The following is a 19,713-nucleotide window of genomic DNA, read 5'->3' on the forward strand; positions in this document are numbered from 1 at the left end:
TAAGTGCATTATTCATCAAATTAAAAAAGTGAAACCTGATTGTAATTACCACTGTCATGCTGATGTTTTTGTCATATACACCCTTTTCTAGTCTCTCAGCACAAAGCAACTCAGTGACCAGAAAGAAGCCTGTTACTGGAAGTAAAGAGTGATCAGTTTCATAGCTCAGCAACAGTTTATCAATTCTCTCTCCACACAGGTGATGAAAATTGATAAACGTTGTTTCCTGGTAAAATCAGAATTTATAAATAAAAAAAATTATCACGAGCACACGCCCTTACACATTAAAATGCATTGCATAACATTATTTAAAATACAACATACACTTATTGTACACCTGTAGGTTTAATTATAAAAATGGTGTCATTTTGTACAGAACAATGGAGAACAATTATCCAGTGGAAGCAAGTTCACAGAAAAACACATCACTTGCAGAAAAATATTGTTGTAATTGATCTTGGAAATGTCCAGAAATTGTACGTTTTCCCATACGAACATCTTGCTAGCGTAAAAACTCTGACAGCATAATCACATGCATTTATTCTTCATAACTTGTTATATTATCCCTCTTCCCCATTTTCTGTGCTCACCATTGTTAAGTTTTGTGCTATCAATTATATTTATTTGCAAATTTAAAAGAAAGTTAAAAATACATCATAGTCTTGATAAACCAGTTTCGCGTCTTAATTTCTTTAATCCCGTCAATAAACTAGCCAACAATTCATAAGGAGATTTCCATGGTGGCTCAGATTGAGCCTACTGTTCTGCTTGAATACTCACAAACTTTAGAAACACTTCTGTGTATTTGTAAAGATAAGTAGTAAACCCACACCTGGAAGAAACTGGACATAATATTTGAAATTACAGTAGATTATCGATTATTCAGAGACTGATCATCCTTCTTTTAACATTTTTTGGCAGCTTCAGTATTGACAAACTTTTATTCCTGATCGAAAAGGTACTGTACTAAATATAAATCTATTTCACTTTGTATGAAACAAGCTTAAATAATGAGTACTCAAAAGTATTATTTCTCCAACAATATTCTTTTAACGTGTATGTAGTATATTTGTGTTTTAAGCACTCCAAATGTATATAACATTGTAAACAAGTAATCAAATTCAAAACGCTAAATAACTACATAAACAAGAGTCAAAAACGCAATATCATAAAATAATGTGCAAAAAACAACAAGAAAAACTTAAATGCCACTTTCCAGTATTTTTAAATCCCTTTCCCTCCTAGGGTGCCGCCTGAATTGATAATCCACTGTATTTTTATTATTTCCTTGATTTTTCCGGATGAGGGAGGGTGAGTAGCTTATTGAGGAAACCCCAGTGATCACAGACCACTAGACTCAAGGCGGTAAACTGGGGGACGTACAGTGCACTATGGATGATTAAAGCACAACAAACAATGGGACATCCTGTGAAAAGATCTGACTTGGGGCAGAGACATCCTTTCTCCGGATGCAGGCCGAACCCGGCTCTTGAGAAGATTCAGCACAGAGAGCAGCAGGCAGCCAGCTGAGGAGACGAGTCTGCTGGCTCCATAGACCCACAGGATTTAAGAGACCAGTTCCTGAAAACAGCACCACAGGGCCTTTCCAATAGCTTCTCAGACGTGTGCCAAGACAAAAGCGTCTTGTGAGTCAGTAAAGATGGGACCTCAGGAGGATATTACCTTTGAATTGTTGAAAAATAAGGAGACAACACTTTATATTCACTATTTTCTTGCAAGAAGAAACTCCCATAAGAAACTGTGGGAAGCAGAAATATAGGAAAGAAGAAACATTTTGCAAGTAACCAGGTAATGCAGAAGAACTTGCACTGTCATGACATTAAATGCACAGCACTTAATCAACTTCATCACACACAAGGCCAACCTTTGAAAGTAAAACAAAGGAATGTGGCACAAGGGTCATGTTTTTTGGTAAAGGATGAAAAAGCTGTAGGCACTATAAGCGGTTTTTACTTTCCTTATAAGGCAGCGGGGCTTGTCTCACGTGTTTGCAGTGTGACTGCTGTGCAGAACCACAGAGAGCAGACAGTCCACACAGCCCTGAGCTGGAGTGCTGATCAAGTGCGGGCGCACCTCGTCAGCAGTTTACAACGAGATCACCTCTTTCCCACATAGAATTATCTGAAAAAGATCTGTGCTGTAAACTGGAAAAAGGATGTTCTGCGAGAGGCACGCATTTGAGCGTGAAGATATCTAATGAAAACACCCAGCCCCTGGTAACAGCGTGAATTTAATAAAAACATTCCTCGAGGTAACAGAGCCATCCATGTCTGATCACAGAACAGTTCATCAGCAGGTGAAACCCGGGTTAACTATGTGTCAGCTGCAATCACTTCTTTAAAAATCAAACTGCATTTAAGAAAACCATTATTCTGTAATCAATTATCAAAGGGATTACAGTGCACCTTGCCACTGCACCCCAACACTGACCTAAACGACCTGCAGGAGAACACAGGGTCCCCCCAAAAGCCAGGTGTTGCCTATTTTAACTACAAACGCCTGAGGGTCTATTCTCCAGATGCTGCTGTAGCTCCACAGACCCAAACAGTTTTGGTGGGGCCACCAGGGACCAGTCAAAGAGTAGTTCTACACACTGGTATTGAAAAAGGGCTTAGATCTGCATTGAGATGTGGTCAAAGACACTAGTCCACATTAACAGGCAATTTCTATTACTTTTTTGACAGCTTTAAAATGCAAAGGCTTATTATTGAAATCTAGTACAATACAAATTGTATTTCACCACAGAACCATTCTGAGAGCATTCTTATTAGTAATTTCAATGAAGCAGAAATAAAAAAAATGCATTAATTTGTTCTTCAAATTAGTCTCCTACTTATTCCGTTATATACATTACCCATTTCTACCCCAGGCACAATACAGTATTTATATACATAGGCTGTACAAGTTTCTTTTTTTATAGTACAGTCAGACAAAAAAAAAACCACAGCAATCTGTGCTTAAATTGAAGCAAGTTGAAGTATAATAAGCAAAATATAATCTGAACAGAACAAAATATTTGATGTGGCAAAAGTTTAAAATTTAAACTTACCAAATTTACAAATACTTTTTTTAAGCCCACAGATTTAAATCTTGGATCAAATTTTCTCCCTAAAAATGGAGAAGCCATAATACCTATTTAAGCATTTGTTATCGTTATTAATATCAAGGAACTCTGCATAACCGTGAATCACCACGTTGAGTTAAATACAAAAACGTAAAAAAATTAAACCCCTTTACAATCTTAATGGAAGTCAACATTTTCTTCCTCCATTGCTGTATTCTGGTCCTCCATCTTTGAAAACAAAAAAAAACAACATTTAATTACTAACCAGTTCTTGATCCTGAAAAAGTCCAACTCACAGTACTTTATTTACTGTAAATGACTAGCATATATTTTTGTGTTCAAAACAAAATATCAAAACGTGACTTCTTAAGAATTAACTTAAATGATTAGTGTGACAAAGTAATATTTTTACTGCACATCTATTTATGAGGAACTCAATGAAAATGCGTGACCATCAGGCCGGTCTTCCTACACAATGGTGATGCGCAGTCTCTGCTTTAGCTACATGAATCCTCACACAGATGGAAAATTTGCTTTCTCAGCTATTGGTAAATACGATGCTCAAATAAAGAAAATATCCACTGCATTAATTAAAACAATGGCTACTGTATGTTTGGAATCTTATCATGGAGCGAGGAGTGATCATAAGGGACTAAAACACAAGCACATATTCCCTGGAGTCACGTGTTTGACACATAGTATTGCACACAGAAATATTTTAATGTTTCGCTGTATTCAGGTTGGTGCCAGAGACAAAGCATGAAGGCAAAATTCCTGACATGCCAGGATTGTCAGGATGGGTGTGATCTGCCCAATCAAAACCAGGATCTTCAAGGTCAATCTGGAGACTAACATGTTGATTCTGGCAGATTAAATCTTAAAAAATAATAACCCTGCCATAACTGTAAATGTAATAAACATTTTTTAAAAATTGTGCTGTAGCTGCTTTCGTATTATTTTACAGCTTCTCGGTTGGACGATAAAAACAAAACAAAATCAAAGAGCCTGATGTGGTTAGACCAGATAAGAGACAAATAAACATAAAATATGCAATCACTTTAGTTTTCTAATTCCAGAAAACAAAATTAAACAGATCTCCCTGTTTTAGGGGGTGAAAACAAACAGAGATGATGCTAGTACAGCACATGACCCAGTGCCTTTAAACAAACAAGTGTTCGGGTCTACCGGGTCATTGCAAGAAAGCATCAGCATGCCACACAGTAAGCTCATCTCCACTGCCAAAACCAGAACACTAGTGGCTTAGATCAGAGCGGCACAAGCAGCAGCACACACTACACACAGGCCTGGAATGGACATGAAAGATGGGCAGAATCACGGAAAACACCAAACCAGAACACCAATGAAGAGGTTGAAGCTGTGATTACAATGAAAATATCTCCCTATATGAGTTGCTGGCAGGTGGCACGGTAGTGCCAGTGGTTAGCATTGCTGCCTCGCAGCGCTGGGGCCCTGGGTTCAATTCCTGGGCTGCAATCTGCATGGAGTTTGTATGTTCTCCCCATGTCCAGGTGGGTTTCCCCCCACTGTGCAAAAACATACTGGTAGGTTCATGAGCTTCTGGGAAAATTGGCCCTGGCGCGAGTGTGTGAGTGACTGCGTCTGCCCTACAAAGGACTGGAATCTAGTCCAGGGTGTGTCCTGCTTTGTGCTCAGTGCTTCCTGGATAGGCTCTGGGCCACTGTGCCCCTAAACTGGACAAGAGGTTATTTCAAGTGATGAGATGATTTGCTTGCCAGTAATTCACATTTAAATTCTCTCTTTCCCCAGTCGATTCATTCTACATTTTATTTTTTTTACTTTCAGCCTCAAAACTTCTGGCTTTGAGAGAGAACTACTGTACATCAACAAACTTTGAATGACAGCAGTTCGGAAATTACATCTTTAAAAAAAACTGTTGACCAGAATCTCATGTAATGGACCATTTAAAGGGCTGAAAGATTTACATTCATTTCTGTTAAAATATGAATGAGAAAAGGGAGCACTGTCTGGACGAAATGCAATCAAAAAATTCTAGGGGTAGGGCGCCACCTGCTGGATTTTCAGAGTTACAGTTCTGTAAATGAAGGCTTAAGATAAATTGAAAATGAATAGATACTGTATGTCTGACTGGCGGGGTGAGAAGCAAATGGGCTGTTTTTATTTACACCAATTATACAACTATTTTAGATAAACAGGAGAGTGTTAGTCAATAAAGACCAGATTGTAACCGAGGAGGAAGACTGCAAGAGCTATGATTTTACAAGCCCAGAGAAGCAAATGGCATTCAGAAACAAAGGCAATAGCACACCTGGTAATAAAGGTTCCCTTGTGGAGTCCAATACCTGATGAAAATGAAGTTATATCATGATAATGTTTAGGAAACACAGGGCTGACAAACTGACCACATGACACTATACAGGTATGATTTCAAAGTACATTGTTAAATGAGATTATGCAGATTAAATTACACTGACAGGAAAGATTTCTCAGCACGTGGAATCCAAACGCAATCGACACTTAACAAAAGCAGTCTTCGTCTTTAGGTACAAAACCAATTTTTTACACGTATGGACTCAGAACAAATTTGCAACAAAGAAATTTCAAATGTCTCTTGTAAACTTGCAATATAAACTTATTTTGAACTAAGTACAAGGGGATCTAGTTTAAAACAGTGGGATGTGCCTCTGTTCTCTCTCTACACCTGTGGTTCCCAACTCCGGTCCTGGGGCATCACTGTCTTTTTGGGGTTCTGCCCCAGCGGACTTCTTAATCACAGGCTCACTGACTTCAATTATCTATATGGCACATATTCATACATCTGCTTTCAGCTCTTAAAATCTCAAATGGGCACCAATTTCAGAGATTCAGAACTGTTGCCATTCAGGCATGAGCCTCAAATGTAAGAGATTGGACCACCGTAGAAGGACAAAACACTCATTGTGGCCCAATGCAGTGGACACTAATACAGTGTCATTCCAACCTGTGCATCATCAACTGACAAACTAGTACAAGCCTTCAGTCAAAAATAACAACAAGCAAGTTGAGGAGCTGCTGTGTAAAGGTGTGTGTGTTGGAGTTGTTAAAAAAAAAGTATCCTAGACATGGACAAACAGGACTGATCAATGGAACAAATTAGTAAAAGCCTAAACAAGTAATCAGATCAATTATGTTATCAATTAGCCCTGAAGATCTAGAGCTCAGCTGGAAGGGAAACCAGCAGACAGTGACCAGGGCAGGGCAGGGAACCTCTAATCTACACTGATGTGTGTTAATAAAAGGCAGCACAATATTAAATAATTCACTCCATAAAATATTAAGGAGCTTTATTCAAGCATGCAGAAACGTAAACCAAACAAGCAATAGAGCGTATCTTAGTGCGGAGCAGCAGGTTGCTCGTGCTGTATGCTTACTTCATATGTGGTTCCAGCCCAGAACTGTCTCATCTGTTTCCTCCTCCAGGCCACCACAGCACTGGTGAGGAGGGTAAAGGGCACGAGATACAGCAGCGCTGGCTGGCCCATCCTGGACACAATCATGACCGTGAACGTCACGATCATGCCGACGAGATAGGCTGCGGAGAGAGGGAGACATGAGCACAGCCCCTGCCGGACAGGACCCCCTCAGACCACAGCAGGATCTGTCCCAGCTGAGATCTTTACACAACCGGTTCCTTAACTGAACTGACAAGTCGTCTGACTGGAACCTTTCCACGCTCCACGTACACTAAAAACCAGCCCTCAACATGTTTACCAAGTGAAGAAAAGGGTTAACCGTTAACAGTTCACTTATATAACAGAGTTCAGCTGCAATGAAAATCAGCAGGATTGTGGTTCCTCAGTAGCAGAATGACAGACCCTTGATGCACAATACAGGATAAGGGCTGGGCCCAAGGGCCAGAATCTAAGTTATACTTTACTTTATGCACACAGTGTCTTAGTGTGCAGGCATGTACTTACTCATAATTATAATATCAACTTAGTGTGTAATTTATTTTACTAGAATATGCACCTACAGTACCAGTAAAATAATTCGAGAACATAAAATGTAAACAAAAAGTATGGCAAGTGCAATAAAATGTTACATATAGTTATCTTAAGAACTCTCTTATTTCAACACTGAAACCCCCAGTTAGTGCTCAACATTGATGTCTAAATATTCCATGTTCAGCCCATAAGCACTATCTTTCTCAGACTGAACACGTTAAACCATCAACAGCTGAAGGCTGAAACGTCCAGTTTCCATTTAATTGTTTTGTAGCCTTTTCAGACTGACTGCTATTTTAGTTATCTGCCAACAGTGGCGTGAGCGATGCTGCTTTTCACCCAAGCCTAAAAGGAAAAACTTACGATCAGATATCTTCTCCCAATAATTAGTTTTATTACAAGGACTGACATGGAACAAAAAGAGGAGGAGGCCTTTTGGTTGCTGGTAACTGATCCCAGGATGACACGATTTCCCCATCCTTACTCTAGACGGCTATTATGAAACAGGGCAATAGTAAGTCTTGCTCATACTCTACCTATTGTGCAGGACAAGAAATAAATCCTCTTGGGGCTGTTGGTCCACACATCAAACTTGTGGCAGTAAGCCACCAGCAAGCCTGTTTCATCACACAAGAGCAGACATATCAGTCCACAACTCTGCGGCACAAAGAACTTCCAGAAGACACGGGATATACATGTGTGGTCTTTCGTGTGTGAGAGATTCACCTGGCACGATGATGTCGCCATAGCCCAGGATGGAAAACTGCATTCCACAGAGGCCCTGGGTTGGGGAGAAGAATCTAGGAACTCGCATTACGACAGGCAGCTGGAAGACACAGGGCACAAAGGCACCTCAATGACTTGAAAGGAGAAGGGCCAGAGAAGTTAGATTTCTATAAAAGCAGCAACATGAAATCTTTTAATCAGATTTGCAGCATTAGGCTTGGCAATGTGGAAAGATCAAGGCAATCAAGCTGTTAGAAAAAGCTGAAAGATTTTACGTGCATTAAAGTTGTTGTATATTCTGTTATACTGGTGCTGTCTCATAGCTGCTACCATTTGTAAGAATTAAATGTTGCATAACTGATTTCAGAATGATTTTCATAGTCTTTATACGGCAGTGCATGTACATGCACTATATTAACATGCTGAGCTAGGTTCACTGCGATACATCCTTACGATATATAATTTAAGCCAAAAAACATCAATAAAAATCAAAATTTCGTGAGTGGATGTAAGGCAAATCAAAACATTACATTTCATAAAATCTAAATTTTAATCTGCCTGTGCTACTCAGTGACAGAATCACAAAGTTGTGCTGAAACAGAGCACGGCCTTGATTAGTGGTGTGAAGAGTAGTTCTGCAAGACCACAGACCAGCAGGTTTTATCTGCATTACAGCCTGGCAGAGAGGTTAAACTGGCCATAGTAAGTAATTTGGGAATAAGCCGTGATGGAGTGCAAACAGAAACATGCAGCACCCCCCGGGTCTGGGCAAATCCTGACACAGATCACGATCCCTCTCGTCTTCCAGTCCCTCCCCAGGTGAAGAGAAACCCTTGCCTTACTTTCTCGGAATGACCTGTGGGCTCCACGGGGATGTCCACCATGTTTCCGTCACTCTAGGATCAAACCCAAGCGGAAAGGTTTCCAATAAGCTCAATTAGAACATCGGGAAAAGCCCATCAGATTGGTCAGCATGGTTAGTGCAGCTGTGTTAAAAGGGAGAAGCGTGCAAGACCTGCCCTCTTCCAGGCTTTACCTTTTCACCTGTGGTTTCGGGGCCCAGTGCAACCTGCACCATGATGCTCTCTCCGTTCTGTGGAAGGCAGGAAGGCACACGCATCAACCCGCAGCCCAGAGCCCTGCTGGGTTTACTCTGTGGCTCAGAAGACTTTTTTACATTTCATGCAAGCAATGGGAAAATTCCTCCATGCTGAGGAATATGCTGAAACGAGGCAGCTGCACAGGATCATCTCGATTCCTAGATCAACTGTACCGGTAAACATGACTGCGAGAATTGTCACGTTTTATCTCCTAACTGGAGGTCGTCAAATTAACTAGCATTTAAATGAGCTACCTGAGCCAAATGGATTCCTCTCGTTGGCATTCACTAATATTTTTCAAACAGCAACAAACAGCCTTGGTCTTTCTGTATATCTTCCTATTCCTGAAAACCTCACTTTTTTAAAAATCTAAACAGAAATAACATTAAAACACAGCCACAGGTTAGATTTTCTGTAAAAAAAAAAATCTGAAGAAGTGAGCAGTCAGAAGTAAAACGCCATCCTGGGTTAGCCAGGATAAAATAATTTAAGAAAGGAGAGACTGACACTATAGTCACTCTGTGCTACTTTCAGTGAATATTACAGCTCTCTGTAATAAAAAATACAACTGGTGTGTTTTATCATTTTTCTGTAAACTTATACAGTTGAATCAGTAAATAGGCACATATGGACATCAAGCAGACTTACTGGTGTAAAAAAGGGAGTGATGAAGACGAAGAAGACATCATAGAGCAGCAGCAAACTCAGAAGTATGACACAAATCTGGAAGAGAGGGAAAGCAGACAGCTCAGTGCTCGGTCTTGAGTGTCCTTGTCTTTCAGCTGTTCTCCAGGCAAGGATATCAAGTCCCCCCAAGAAGCTCCAGCAGCAGCCGGTTCTAATCTCCACCCTGGTCACATGGCTCCATGTCCTGCACTCACACGCAGATGGCACCGGTCTTCACCTGCTGCCTTTGGAGCGGCTCGAACCACTGCCATGAATGGGCCCTTGCAACAGATTCCTCATACTGCATAAATCAGATCTGTTCTTTCAGTACATTAATAGATTATTAAGCACTGACAAAGGGTTTGGTTTGCAGCAGATGAATAAATGTAGACAGCAATTCAATGTTAAAAACATTTAAGCTGTGTTAAGATGTTTATGTGTACAGCTGGGTCAGGAAGATGTTTGAAATCCATTCATTTTCAGAAAGGAACTTATCCTATTGAGGGCTGTGCAAAACTGTATGGGAGTTTAGGGATTATCCTAGGAAACTGGAGTGCCCTGAGAAAACCCCGGTGCGTACAAGCAAACTCCACACAGACAGGCTTCCCCCAAGGGCACTTTCACCCTGGCAACACCCGAGTTAAATGGGAACAAATGGGAAAGCTCACTGTTTCATAACAACAGTAACAAGGAAACAGATGTGAAGGATTATGACACATACCTTGAAATTAGAAACAGATATTGTCTTCATAAAATTAAGACAGAATGCAATTCCTAACAGGTCCTGTAAAGTCCAAATCCATCTAAAAAATAAATGAAGGAATTTAACATTTTATTCAGCCAAGTAACTTTAAAGGGGGAACTGCAGTACTATTTTTATAATTTGAAGTAGAAAGAAATCAGCATTGATGAGCGCATTTCACACAACAATGAGAGCAAAGTGTACACAGTAACATGTAAAACCTCCAATTTACATTACAAAATAGATGAAATTTCCAGGCATGTGCAGCTCCATATTCCTGTCATTGTCTGTGATTCAGAATGAGCAACAAAACCTCCGGTGACTATTATATTGTACCGGTGGCCCTATTATATTGTAAACAAGCAGGCTTGTAAATACAGCTCTTTTAATCCATTAGAAATATTATTCTTGACTTTGAGACAGTGTTGCGGATAACACCACTTACTTGTTAACTCTGCATGTAGATCATGTCGAAACATTTCTGCGGTGAAATGTCTGCTGCACAACCTGTACTTATTCACTTATTGGCAGTAGTCATTACAGTGACTAGTGAGCAGGAAGGACCGCATCATGTCACAATTCTCATGAACTCTTGACAACATGGCAACTATACAGTACTTTTGCCAAGTTCACGATTTTGTGTTGAACTTGGAATCTATCAAATTTTGCAATATCCTCAATTTATTTTATCAAGATTTAATAACCGGTCTTAGAAATTGAAACTTCACTTCCTCTTTAATACTGCATATTAGCATTATTATTATAGCCCAAAACAGTACTTTATTCTTGACAAATCAGGGACATCAAAACAACTTCTACAAGACATCTTCCTACAGTCCTGCCCACCCCCCTACCACCATGTCCTGGGTGTGTGAGAGGAACTCATCGCTGCTTCTGTTTAGCTCCTGCCTTCCATACAGTACCTGTCTTCATTCCTGTAGACCACCCAGATCACAGCGACTGCAACACAGAACGCTGCCAGGAGGAGCGAGATCACCGAACAGTCCTTGCCCCGACAGGTAAAACTGAAAAACATGACACTTGGTTTTTCTTGATATTAAATGTTAACACCACTGAAGATAACCAGTAACAAACTCAGCTTCCCCTGGGAAACAGCTGAACTTTACAAAGGAAGGCATGGAGCCCCACCCACATTTGTTCAATGGATCAGAGACATGATGCAGTTTCTTAAAATGGAGATTTCAGATACACACTTAGCAAGTCGACCGTTAACTGTTTTAAAGCTTGGCAGATATTTCTGAAGTACGTTGAGACTTTGAGCCTCTCTTGTTCTTGTGCTTGTCGCCCTTTCCTTTCCTCTTTTTAGTGAGGGAAGATTTGGAAGGGACGAGAGAAGGGGATAAGCAATTCTGTATCTTCCTTTTCAATAATGACTCTCAGATGGAATACTATACCAAGAATGGTCTGTAACATTACTTTACTATTTATATTATGCATCCTATATTTGGTGTAAAACGCACTTTTAAAGAAAAGGGAACTGTTATTCATGGTTTTACATTTGTACCTTGTAATGCAACAACATGAAATGAAACCAAAGCACTGAAAGTAAGTGTTATTACAGTATATGGAAATGCAAGATGTTACACATAAGTGCAGCCAACAGACTTGTGAATATTCCCAGGGCAGATGGGCAGTGGTTGTCGTTTCACACTGCAGGACTGACCTGCATCTGCCACAGGGTAACTTCCGCACCAGCACGTCCAGGCAGCTGTACAGGGCCACTGCGGACGCCAGGCAGAATATAGCGATAATGAGGTACACTGCAATGAGAGCCAAGAACAGCACAGCCGAGGGAGTCAGGACGCTAGCAGGAGGCAGTGTCGCACCACAAACAGAATGCTTCATGAACCGACAAAACTCCGCCGCCGCCGCCTGTGCCACAAGCATAAGGCTCAAGCCCCGTTGCAGGACAGGTCGGAGCATCCATGAAAAACCATGCCTCCTTGCGTTTTTGTACCTTGCTTATGCTCTTTAAGTGGAATTGAAACAGTTGTTGCTTTAAGATACATTTCATGTGAACTGTGAAGGGGGAGTCTGACTAATCTACATTACTATTAAGATATGGAGACAAATATAAAAAATTAGATTCATGGGCAGTAACAAGTGCTTACCAAGGTAGGCATAGAAGAAGTAGAGTAAAACGAGCATCAAGCACATCAGAATGACGAATACAACCACCTTCGCAGGGGAGTACAGGAACACATCACCACTCTCCGCCCTCTGCCCACCTTCCCCCAGGTGAGCCTCTGAAGACATCTTGTTCCTGCAGAGAAATCACACTCAGCACCATATTTTCATTTTTCCTTTGCATTTACATACTGTAGCATCTTTTATCCAGTAGGACCCCAAAGTACCTTTACATAAAGGAGGGAACCTATGTTATCCACCACTGACCTGCTGCTCCCATATAGTAGCCCTGGAATAGGAAAGGAGAGGCAAGAAGCTCTTGCTACTACTTTGCCTGTTTTTCTGCACAATGTCCTAATTTTCAGAACTAAGCTGCTTCCTTCCATCATCAAATCCAGAGGACTGACCACTCCCAGACCACGTGTGGGAAGCACAAAACCACATACACTTAATTCTGTTGACAAAGAGATCAGGGTTTTGGGAGTTTTCCCATTAACTATCAGTATTAAGACTTTGCTGGAAAACAAAAGACCCAGCTGATCGGCCTGCCTCTCACCTGTTGGCTCATGAAGCCTAAGCACATGGACAAACCATGAGGGCAAGACAAATACATGCATGGACACTTTATTCTCATAACGTTCTGCACTATACACACAAAAACTGCACTACCCAACCCAACATCTACCCTCACCATGAATCCTGATATATACAAAACTCGGTGAGAATGTGACTCCCAGATCTTCATCCATCCATTTTCTAACTACTTCTTCAAATTCAGGGCTGCAGAGGAGCCAGTGCCTACACTGGCAAGCAGCAGGCACAAGGGCAAGTCCACTGCAGGGCAACAGAAACACCACACTCACTCACACCACACCAGGGCCAGTTCTCCCAGAAGACAATTAACCTACCAACGTATCGTTGGACTGTGGGAGGAAACCGGAGCTCTAGCTCTTCACCAATTACCTAATTAATCCAGGTGGGGCTGCACATTGGTGGTGTTGGAGGGGAGTCCCCATTACCTGTAAAGCGCTTTGAGTGGAGTGTCCAGAAAAGCGCTATATAAGTGTAAGCAATTATTATTATTATTATTATTATTAATAATAATACTTCACCACATGTGAACCTATTTACAAATAGTAGAGGCCTGAGTGACCTCTAGTGGCAGGTCAGCTGAAACTGCCGGGATAATTACTGCTGGCCTGCCACACCCCACTATGGTTAAATGCATATTTTTAAAAGCACCTTTCTTCAGCGCCGCTCCAGTAGCCTCCCAGGGCAACGGTCAGGACGCCGATGAGCAGCAGGACCACAATGCTGGCGTCAAACACGGGCTCAGGGGGAGCGTACAACCTGACCGAAATGTTGTCGCCCAGCGTCTGAAAGAGAAAAACCGGTCAGCAAGGGCTCGACTGGCAATACCTGCACAGCAGCATGAAACACACCATTCAACACAAAGGCTCTTTGGCACAATCCCTTCTTTGCCAAACTGAACCAAACTGAAAACAAATCGGGGCAGATTTCGTTGGAGATTACCTCTTGTGCGTCCAGTACATCCTTATACCTGATGAGGGCCAGGGAGATGTTGACCTTCCCGTACTCAGTGCTATTCGCCGATGGGGTTGACTAGACAAGGACACGACAGAAGACAGAAGACAGGTCACAAACAAAAAAAGACCATTTCTGGCCCATTTGAGCTTTTGGTAGTAAATTGATCCAAGGACCTCATCCAGCTTTTTTTTTCCAGCCAGGACATGAGCTTCAACAACACAGCTGGCTAGCACGTTCCATACTCCCACTGCCATTTGTGTAAAGACATGCCTCCTATCCTCATTTTTAAATGCACTTCCAATATGTGCTCTCTGGTGCGAGTTTCGCTGTTCATTCCGAAGAAAACCAACACACGTGCTTTGGTCCAGATGTGATTCTTTCACTTCTCTTTGCAGTGACTGTGAGATACAGCAGGATTGCACCCCGTTACAGAACATACAGAAGAATATGTCTTCTTCTTCTTCTTTTTCTTAGTATTGCTGAGCTAAAAAACAATGGACTAAATGTTGTATGCAAGTTCAGAGAATAACACTGAGATCCCAAATAAAAGTTGCACGTTTCCTAGACACACTGGTGAAGTAGCTGCATAAGCAGTAAAAACCTAGACCCCACATTTTCAGAATCTGCTAGACAAAGTACAAATACAGTCATAAACAGAAAAGGAATTCACTGGTTCTATGTTTAGAAGACTCTATTGCCATTAATTTTATGCTCGACTTACCCATTTACAGTAATATTCAAGAAAGCACCCTGCGGAAAGTAAGAAGGGGGATACTGACAGAATATTGACAGAGGGTTTTGCCAGAAAGGAATGGAAAGAAGGCCAGGGACACTGGAATCAAGAGGCTCACCCGGTCAATTAGGTGGCCAGTCAAAGCCAACACTTACTATGTCTTTAGTGCTGGCAATAAGTATGGCCTTGGCACCGAGGCTTTGGGCAATCAGGGCCTTGGCGCTGAAGGAGCAGTTGCCTCTCATCACCACAACGGCTTTGTTCCTCAGGTACAGTGGGGGCAGTTCCCTGGCGCTGCAGAGGTCACTGGAGGTCAGGTTCACCAAGTCGTACGGCACCTGTGAGCGAGGACAAGTATCAGCCCAGTGCAACAGCCGTGAGAGTCCCATTAAGACGGAAGCACCCTACTAACAAGGTCTGTTTGAACACAAGAACAGTTACAAGCAAGGACAGGCCAACCAGCCCACCTAGCTTGTTTGGTAGCTAAATGATACAAGGACCTCATCCAGCTCATCCAGTTTCTCACAGCTTCAACAACATGGCTGGGCACCACCCTTTGTGGAAAAAGTGTCTCCTGTTCTTGGTTTTAAATGCACTTCCACACAGTTTCCAGCTGTCTCTTCTGGTTTACAGGTATGTTGCACTGTTCATTCTGAAACATACCACTGGGTTGACTGTGTCAGTGCCTTTAAGGATTCTGAATACCAGATACAATGAACCTGTGTGTCTATTTTCACTCGCAGTCAGATCAGAAATGTGAAAATGGGTTCACCATCATGCACGATGACTCCTTGCATTAGAGCAGGAGTCTCCACACCTGGTCGCGGGGGGCCCCAGTCCAGCAGTGCGTGTAGGTCAACATTACAACACCAATTTCTGGACATGGAACACTTCCATATTCAATGAAACCACTGACCTGTTAAGTAATTTAGAGGTCACTTAGTACTAAAATCACAGGAAGAGCTAATTTGTTTTTAACCTATACAATTTTATGCAACCCAATCGATGGAACACTACAGGGTGAGCTGCTGATTGTTAAAGAAACAATTTTTCGAAGCCGCCCATATTTATTTCTGATAGGATGACCAGCTTTATCCCTTTTCTTGTACAGTACTTTGAAAAGACTACTATCCATATGGAGAGGGTTCAGCAGACCGAAAATGTGCTGCAATAGCATATTAACTTGAACTGCAACTCTGCTAACTTTAGGCTAACAGACAAATTAGTGGGAGCTTGTGGTATTTCGCCATTGCTAAAAACATCTTAATATTCAGAAACCTATTCAAACGACTTGCATGATTTGATAGGATATGGTGAGCTTCAGTGGTTTCGGTAAGGGTAGCTCATTCTGATAAAACAATTTGACCGTTCGAACTACGGGTGGCTCAGTTTGTCAGAACACCGCCCACGCCACCGAACACCAGGCATTTGCTCCAGCATGCACGTTTTATGTCCAGAAATTTGTTGTACTGCCATGGAAAGCTTAATCAACCTTGCATTTTCTGAACGATACGGTTTTATCTTTTGTTTTAAGAAAATGCCCCCACGCTTTGCTTCTTTTTGAACTTTCCGTCATTATTGTCGTTTTTTTTCTTCAACCTGTTCTATAGTTACGGCTGCCCCCTTCAGGTTCAGTCATTAACTCGCTGGACGAGGCCTGTTTGAAAATGCAAATGAATGATCGACAACGGAAATATTTGTCGACAATGTCGAATAACCGTTTCAGTCCTACTTCTTGAACAGTAGCTCTTACATTTTAACCGCATGTCCAAAAGAAGTTAATCTGCGTGACATTCCTTTTGTCTTTCTGTTAATCATTGAATGCTTAACCTTACCTTAGCCAGACAGCAGAAGAAAAAGAAATGAAACTCATCTGCTGTTCCTGTCATCATTAGTTTTTTTTGGCAGCATCAGAGATGCTTTGATCTTATTTCTGTTTCACATTTTCAGCTGAACCTGTTCCTCAGCTTTTCTGAACTGGTGAAAGAACATCACGCGCTGGATTTCATTCCTCAGGTGATTTTACAGCTCTATAAAGCTTTGGGATGTTTAAACATTACACTGGAGTTTATCAGAAAGACTCCTTCCTTTCAAAGGCTTCATACATGCATATAGAATTACAAGACAGGCTTGGTTTGACATTTTTCATGAAACACTTAGACATTTAAACTAACAGCAGCACTGAGCAAGAGGTACAGTTCCTTTATTACAACAAACATTTCTAACATAAAAAACAAGAAGCTAAATTTTGAACATGTTCTGATACTTCAGTTCTGACTCACCTAATTCCTGTTCCAGTTGTACATAAAACAGTGTACCAGTTATACAGCTGCACATATCATTTTTGGAAATGTTGAATGCGCAATAAAATTTAATCATAGCTCTTGGTTTAACACTGGGGACCTGGGTTCAATTCCTGGGATGCCGTCTGCATGGAATGTCTATGTTCTCCTCATGTGTGATCACATTGATCGTGAGTTTAATACACACTCTTAACTTGGGACATATGAACTATAGTAATAATAATAATTATTAATAATTGCTTACACTTATATAGCGCTTTTCTGGACACTCCACTCAAAACGCTTTACAGGTAATGGGGACTCCCCTCCACCACCACCAATGTGCAGCATCCACCTGCGCCAGAACACTCACCACAAATCAGCTATCCGTGGGGAGGAGAGCAGAGTAATGAAGCCAATACTCTTTTCGAGAAACGCCCTGGGATTTTTAATGACAGGACCTCAGTTTTACGGCTCATCCGAAGGACGGCGCCTGTTTACAGTATAGGCTCCCCGTCACTATACTGGGGCATTAGGACCCACACGGACCGGAGGGTGAGCGCCCCCTGCTGGCCCCACTAACACCTCTTCCAGCAGCAACCTTAGTTTTTCCCAGGAGGTCTCCCATCCAGCTACTGCCCAGGCTCACACCTGCTGAGCTCCAGTGGGCTGCCAGCTGTGAGTTGCAGAGTGATATGGCTGCTGGCTGCTTATACAGTATACAGTGTAAGAAAATATACTTGGGACATATCAACTACAGTGTGTAAGAAAAATAAAAATAAAAAACAACAAGGGCGAGTCAAAACGCGATTGCCATCCGAACCCATGCAGGACGTCAGTACTTACAGCATCACTGAGAGACTCGGGAAGGGGCGTCCACGAGGAGTTGTACACCAGGCAGTAGTCCTTCTGGGCGCCTGCAGCGCCGCCGCCGGCCGCGCGGAGCACTGCCACCTGGCAGCTCACCTGGAGTGCGACAGGGAACAGCCGTCTCAAATCTCAGGCCCCCGACTCCGCCAGCAGCACCGCTCCGTCCCCCGCCTCCACCGACCGCACTCACGGCTTTGGTCAAGGCACCCAGACATACTGCCTCAGGCAGGAAGCTCGCTTATTGGCGAAAAACACGAAAAGCTCAGTACTTCGATACTTCGTAAACTATTTCTATGACTATTATTTTGTTAACTAAAAACTCATTATCGCAACATCTAGACATTTGGGTATTTATAATCAGATTTCTTTTTTTTTTTTTGGGGGGGGGGGACTGACTTTGAAGCTACCAATAACCCTGAAGGGACTTCAGTCGTGTTGGAGAACTTCAAATCGAAACAAGACAGAAACGACTCTACTGCACCTGCAGACTGCAGCACCACACGCAGAGAATCACCGCGGTCCGTATTCCCCACATGGCTCAACATCCGGGGAGACTCCGTCCGTGCCTACTGCCGTGAAGTGTCTGAGGTGGCTGTTGTTTTTCTCTCAGAAAATCTCTATTTCAAGAATCATCCAGTGTGTGTATGTGTGTGAGAGAATGTTTCCAAGCGGAGGGTAGGAGAAAAAAAAAGTTTCACTTCCTGTTCCGTCCGGCAATTCCCCTGATCTGCGGCGCGAGTCATCGCGTCACGTGGCAGGTCTCTCCCTCTGCAGCCAAGTCCGCCCGTCGAGATGTTAAACTTCGTCGTCTGTAGCTCTAACAGCCCGACTGTTCGGGTGGTGTTATTGTGGGCGTCTTGTCAAAGTGACGAGAGTAAAATCAGCTATGTGATCTAGGTCGCAAAGCGAGCGTTTTTGTTTATGAAGCTACTGGTTCTTTTGCAGAACATAATATACAGAGAGAAAACTGGCTGAGTGCGCCTCTTTCTTAACCAAAATGTTAACTTAAAAGTATAATTATCTACTATAATCCATACAAGAAATGATTTATACTTAGGATACATAGTATATTGTAAATACTATAAACGATGCTCATTCAGAGCAGCTGTGTTGGTCAGTAAAGTTCATCAATAAGATTTCCGGCGAGAGTGGCCCCAGTCAGCGGACTGTTGATTGGTTGTACTCGTCTCGGGGTGAATTGTTCATGATGTTCTGAGGACAGACGGGTTTTGGGAATGGGCGCAATTCTCGACGGCAGTGGTGCCCATGCCTGATCCTGGAGGTACACTGTCATGCCTGGCTTTTGCTCTGGCTGTGTTCTTATTCTCAGGCTGATTGATTTCAGTTTGCTGTTTGGGACAGTTTTAAATGTGCTATCAGCTCTTTCAGCTGTGACTAGGATTTGTACTTGGTATCAACCCTATACCTATTCATGAGTTTCAGAACTGGCCTTACTCAGATCTGCTGCCAGGAGTGTAACCAAATTTACTTCTGTAGAAGGGGAAAAACGCTCAGTGTGGGAGAGTTTTATACAGTGCCGTTCCTACATGTGACTCGGTTTATTCTCAGGACTGACTGAATAAACAGGTTTAGCCCTCGTGATCTAGAGCTCAGCTGGAAGGGAAACCAGCAGACACAGTGTCCCTGCAGGATCAGGGCTGGGAACAAGTGTTCTAGTGCTCAGCTGGAAGGGAAACCAGTGATCTAGAGCTCAGCATTGGTATTTTCCACAGCTCCCCCAGTCGCACACAGGGAAGAAAGAGGAAGTGTCAACAGACACCTGTGCTCCGCCCACCTTCCAAGCAGTCTTCTTTTAACAGATCACAGGAA

At 42.3% G+C, this 19,713-nt stretch overlaps 1 protein-coding gene across 4 annotated transcripts; it reads right to left on the reverse strand.

Moving 5' to 3' along the window:
• Positions 1-329: 329 nt before the first annotated feature.
• Positions 330-18,585, reverse strand: sppl2a (signal peptide peptidase like 2A). 4 transcript variants are annotated; one of them, XM_088921160.1, is made up of 17 exons: positions 18,365-18,585; positions 17,860-17,979; positions 14,887-15,069; positions 13,984-14,073; positions 13,693-13,826; positions 12,435-12,586; positions 11,987-12,083; positions 11,226-11,327; positions 10,282-10,363; positions 9,543-9,617; positions 8,831-8,887; positions 8,637-8,690; positions 7,795-7,894; positions 7,605-7,685; positions 6,496-6,656; positions 5,394-5,427; positions 330-3,313 (listed from the first exon to the last, which is right to left on the reverse strand). In XM_088921160.1, exons 1-17 carry the CDS (start codon positions 18,416-18,418, stop codon positions 3,273-3,275), a joined length of 1,617 nt encoding a protein of 538 aa, XP_088777286.1. In that variant the 5' UTR covers positions 18,419-18,585; the 3' UTR covers positions 330-3,272. The 4 variants fall into 4 exon arrangements, with proteins under 4 accessions (XP_088777286.1, XP_088777288.1, XP_088777287.1 ...); XM_088921162.1 differs by lacking the exon at positions 8,637-8,690; XM_088921161.1 differs by lacking the exon at positions 5,394-5,427.
• Between the last annotated feature and the right edge of the window lie 1,128 nt (positions 18,586-19,713).

This window comes from Atractosteus spatula, chromosome 7, assembly GCF_055471065.1.
Source record: "Atractosteus spatula isolate fAtrSpa1 chromosome 7, fAtrSpa1.hap1, whole genome shotgun sequence".
In the NCBI taxonomy this organism is placed as follows: domain Eukaryota; kingdom Metazoa; phylum Chordata; class Actinopteri; order Semionotiformes; family Lepisosteidae; genus Atractosteus; species Atractosteus spatula.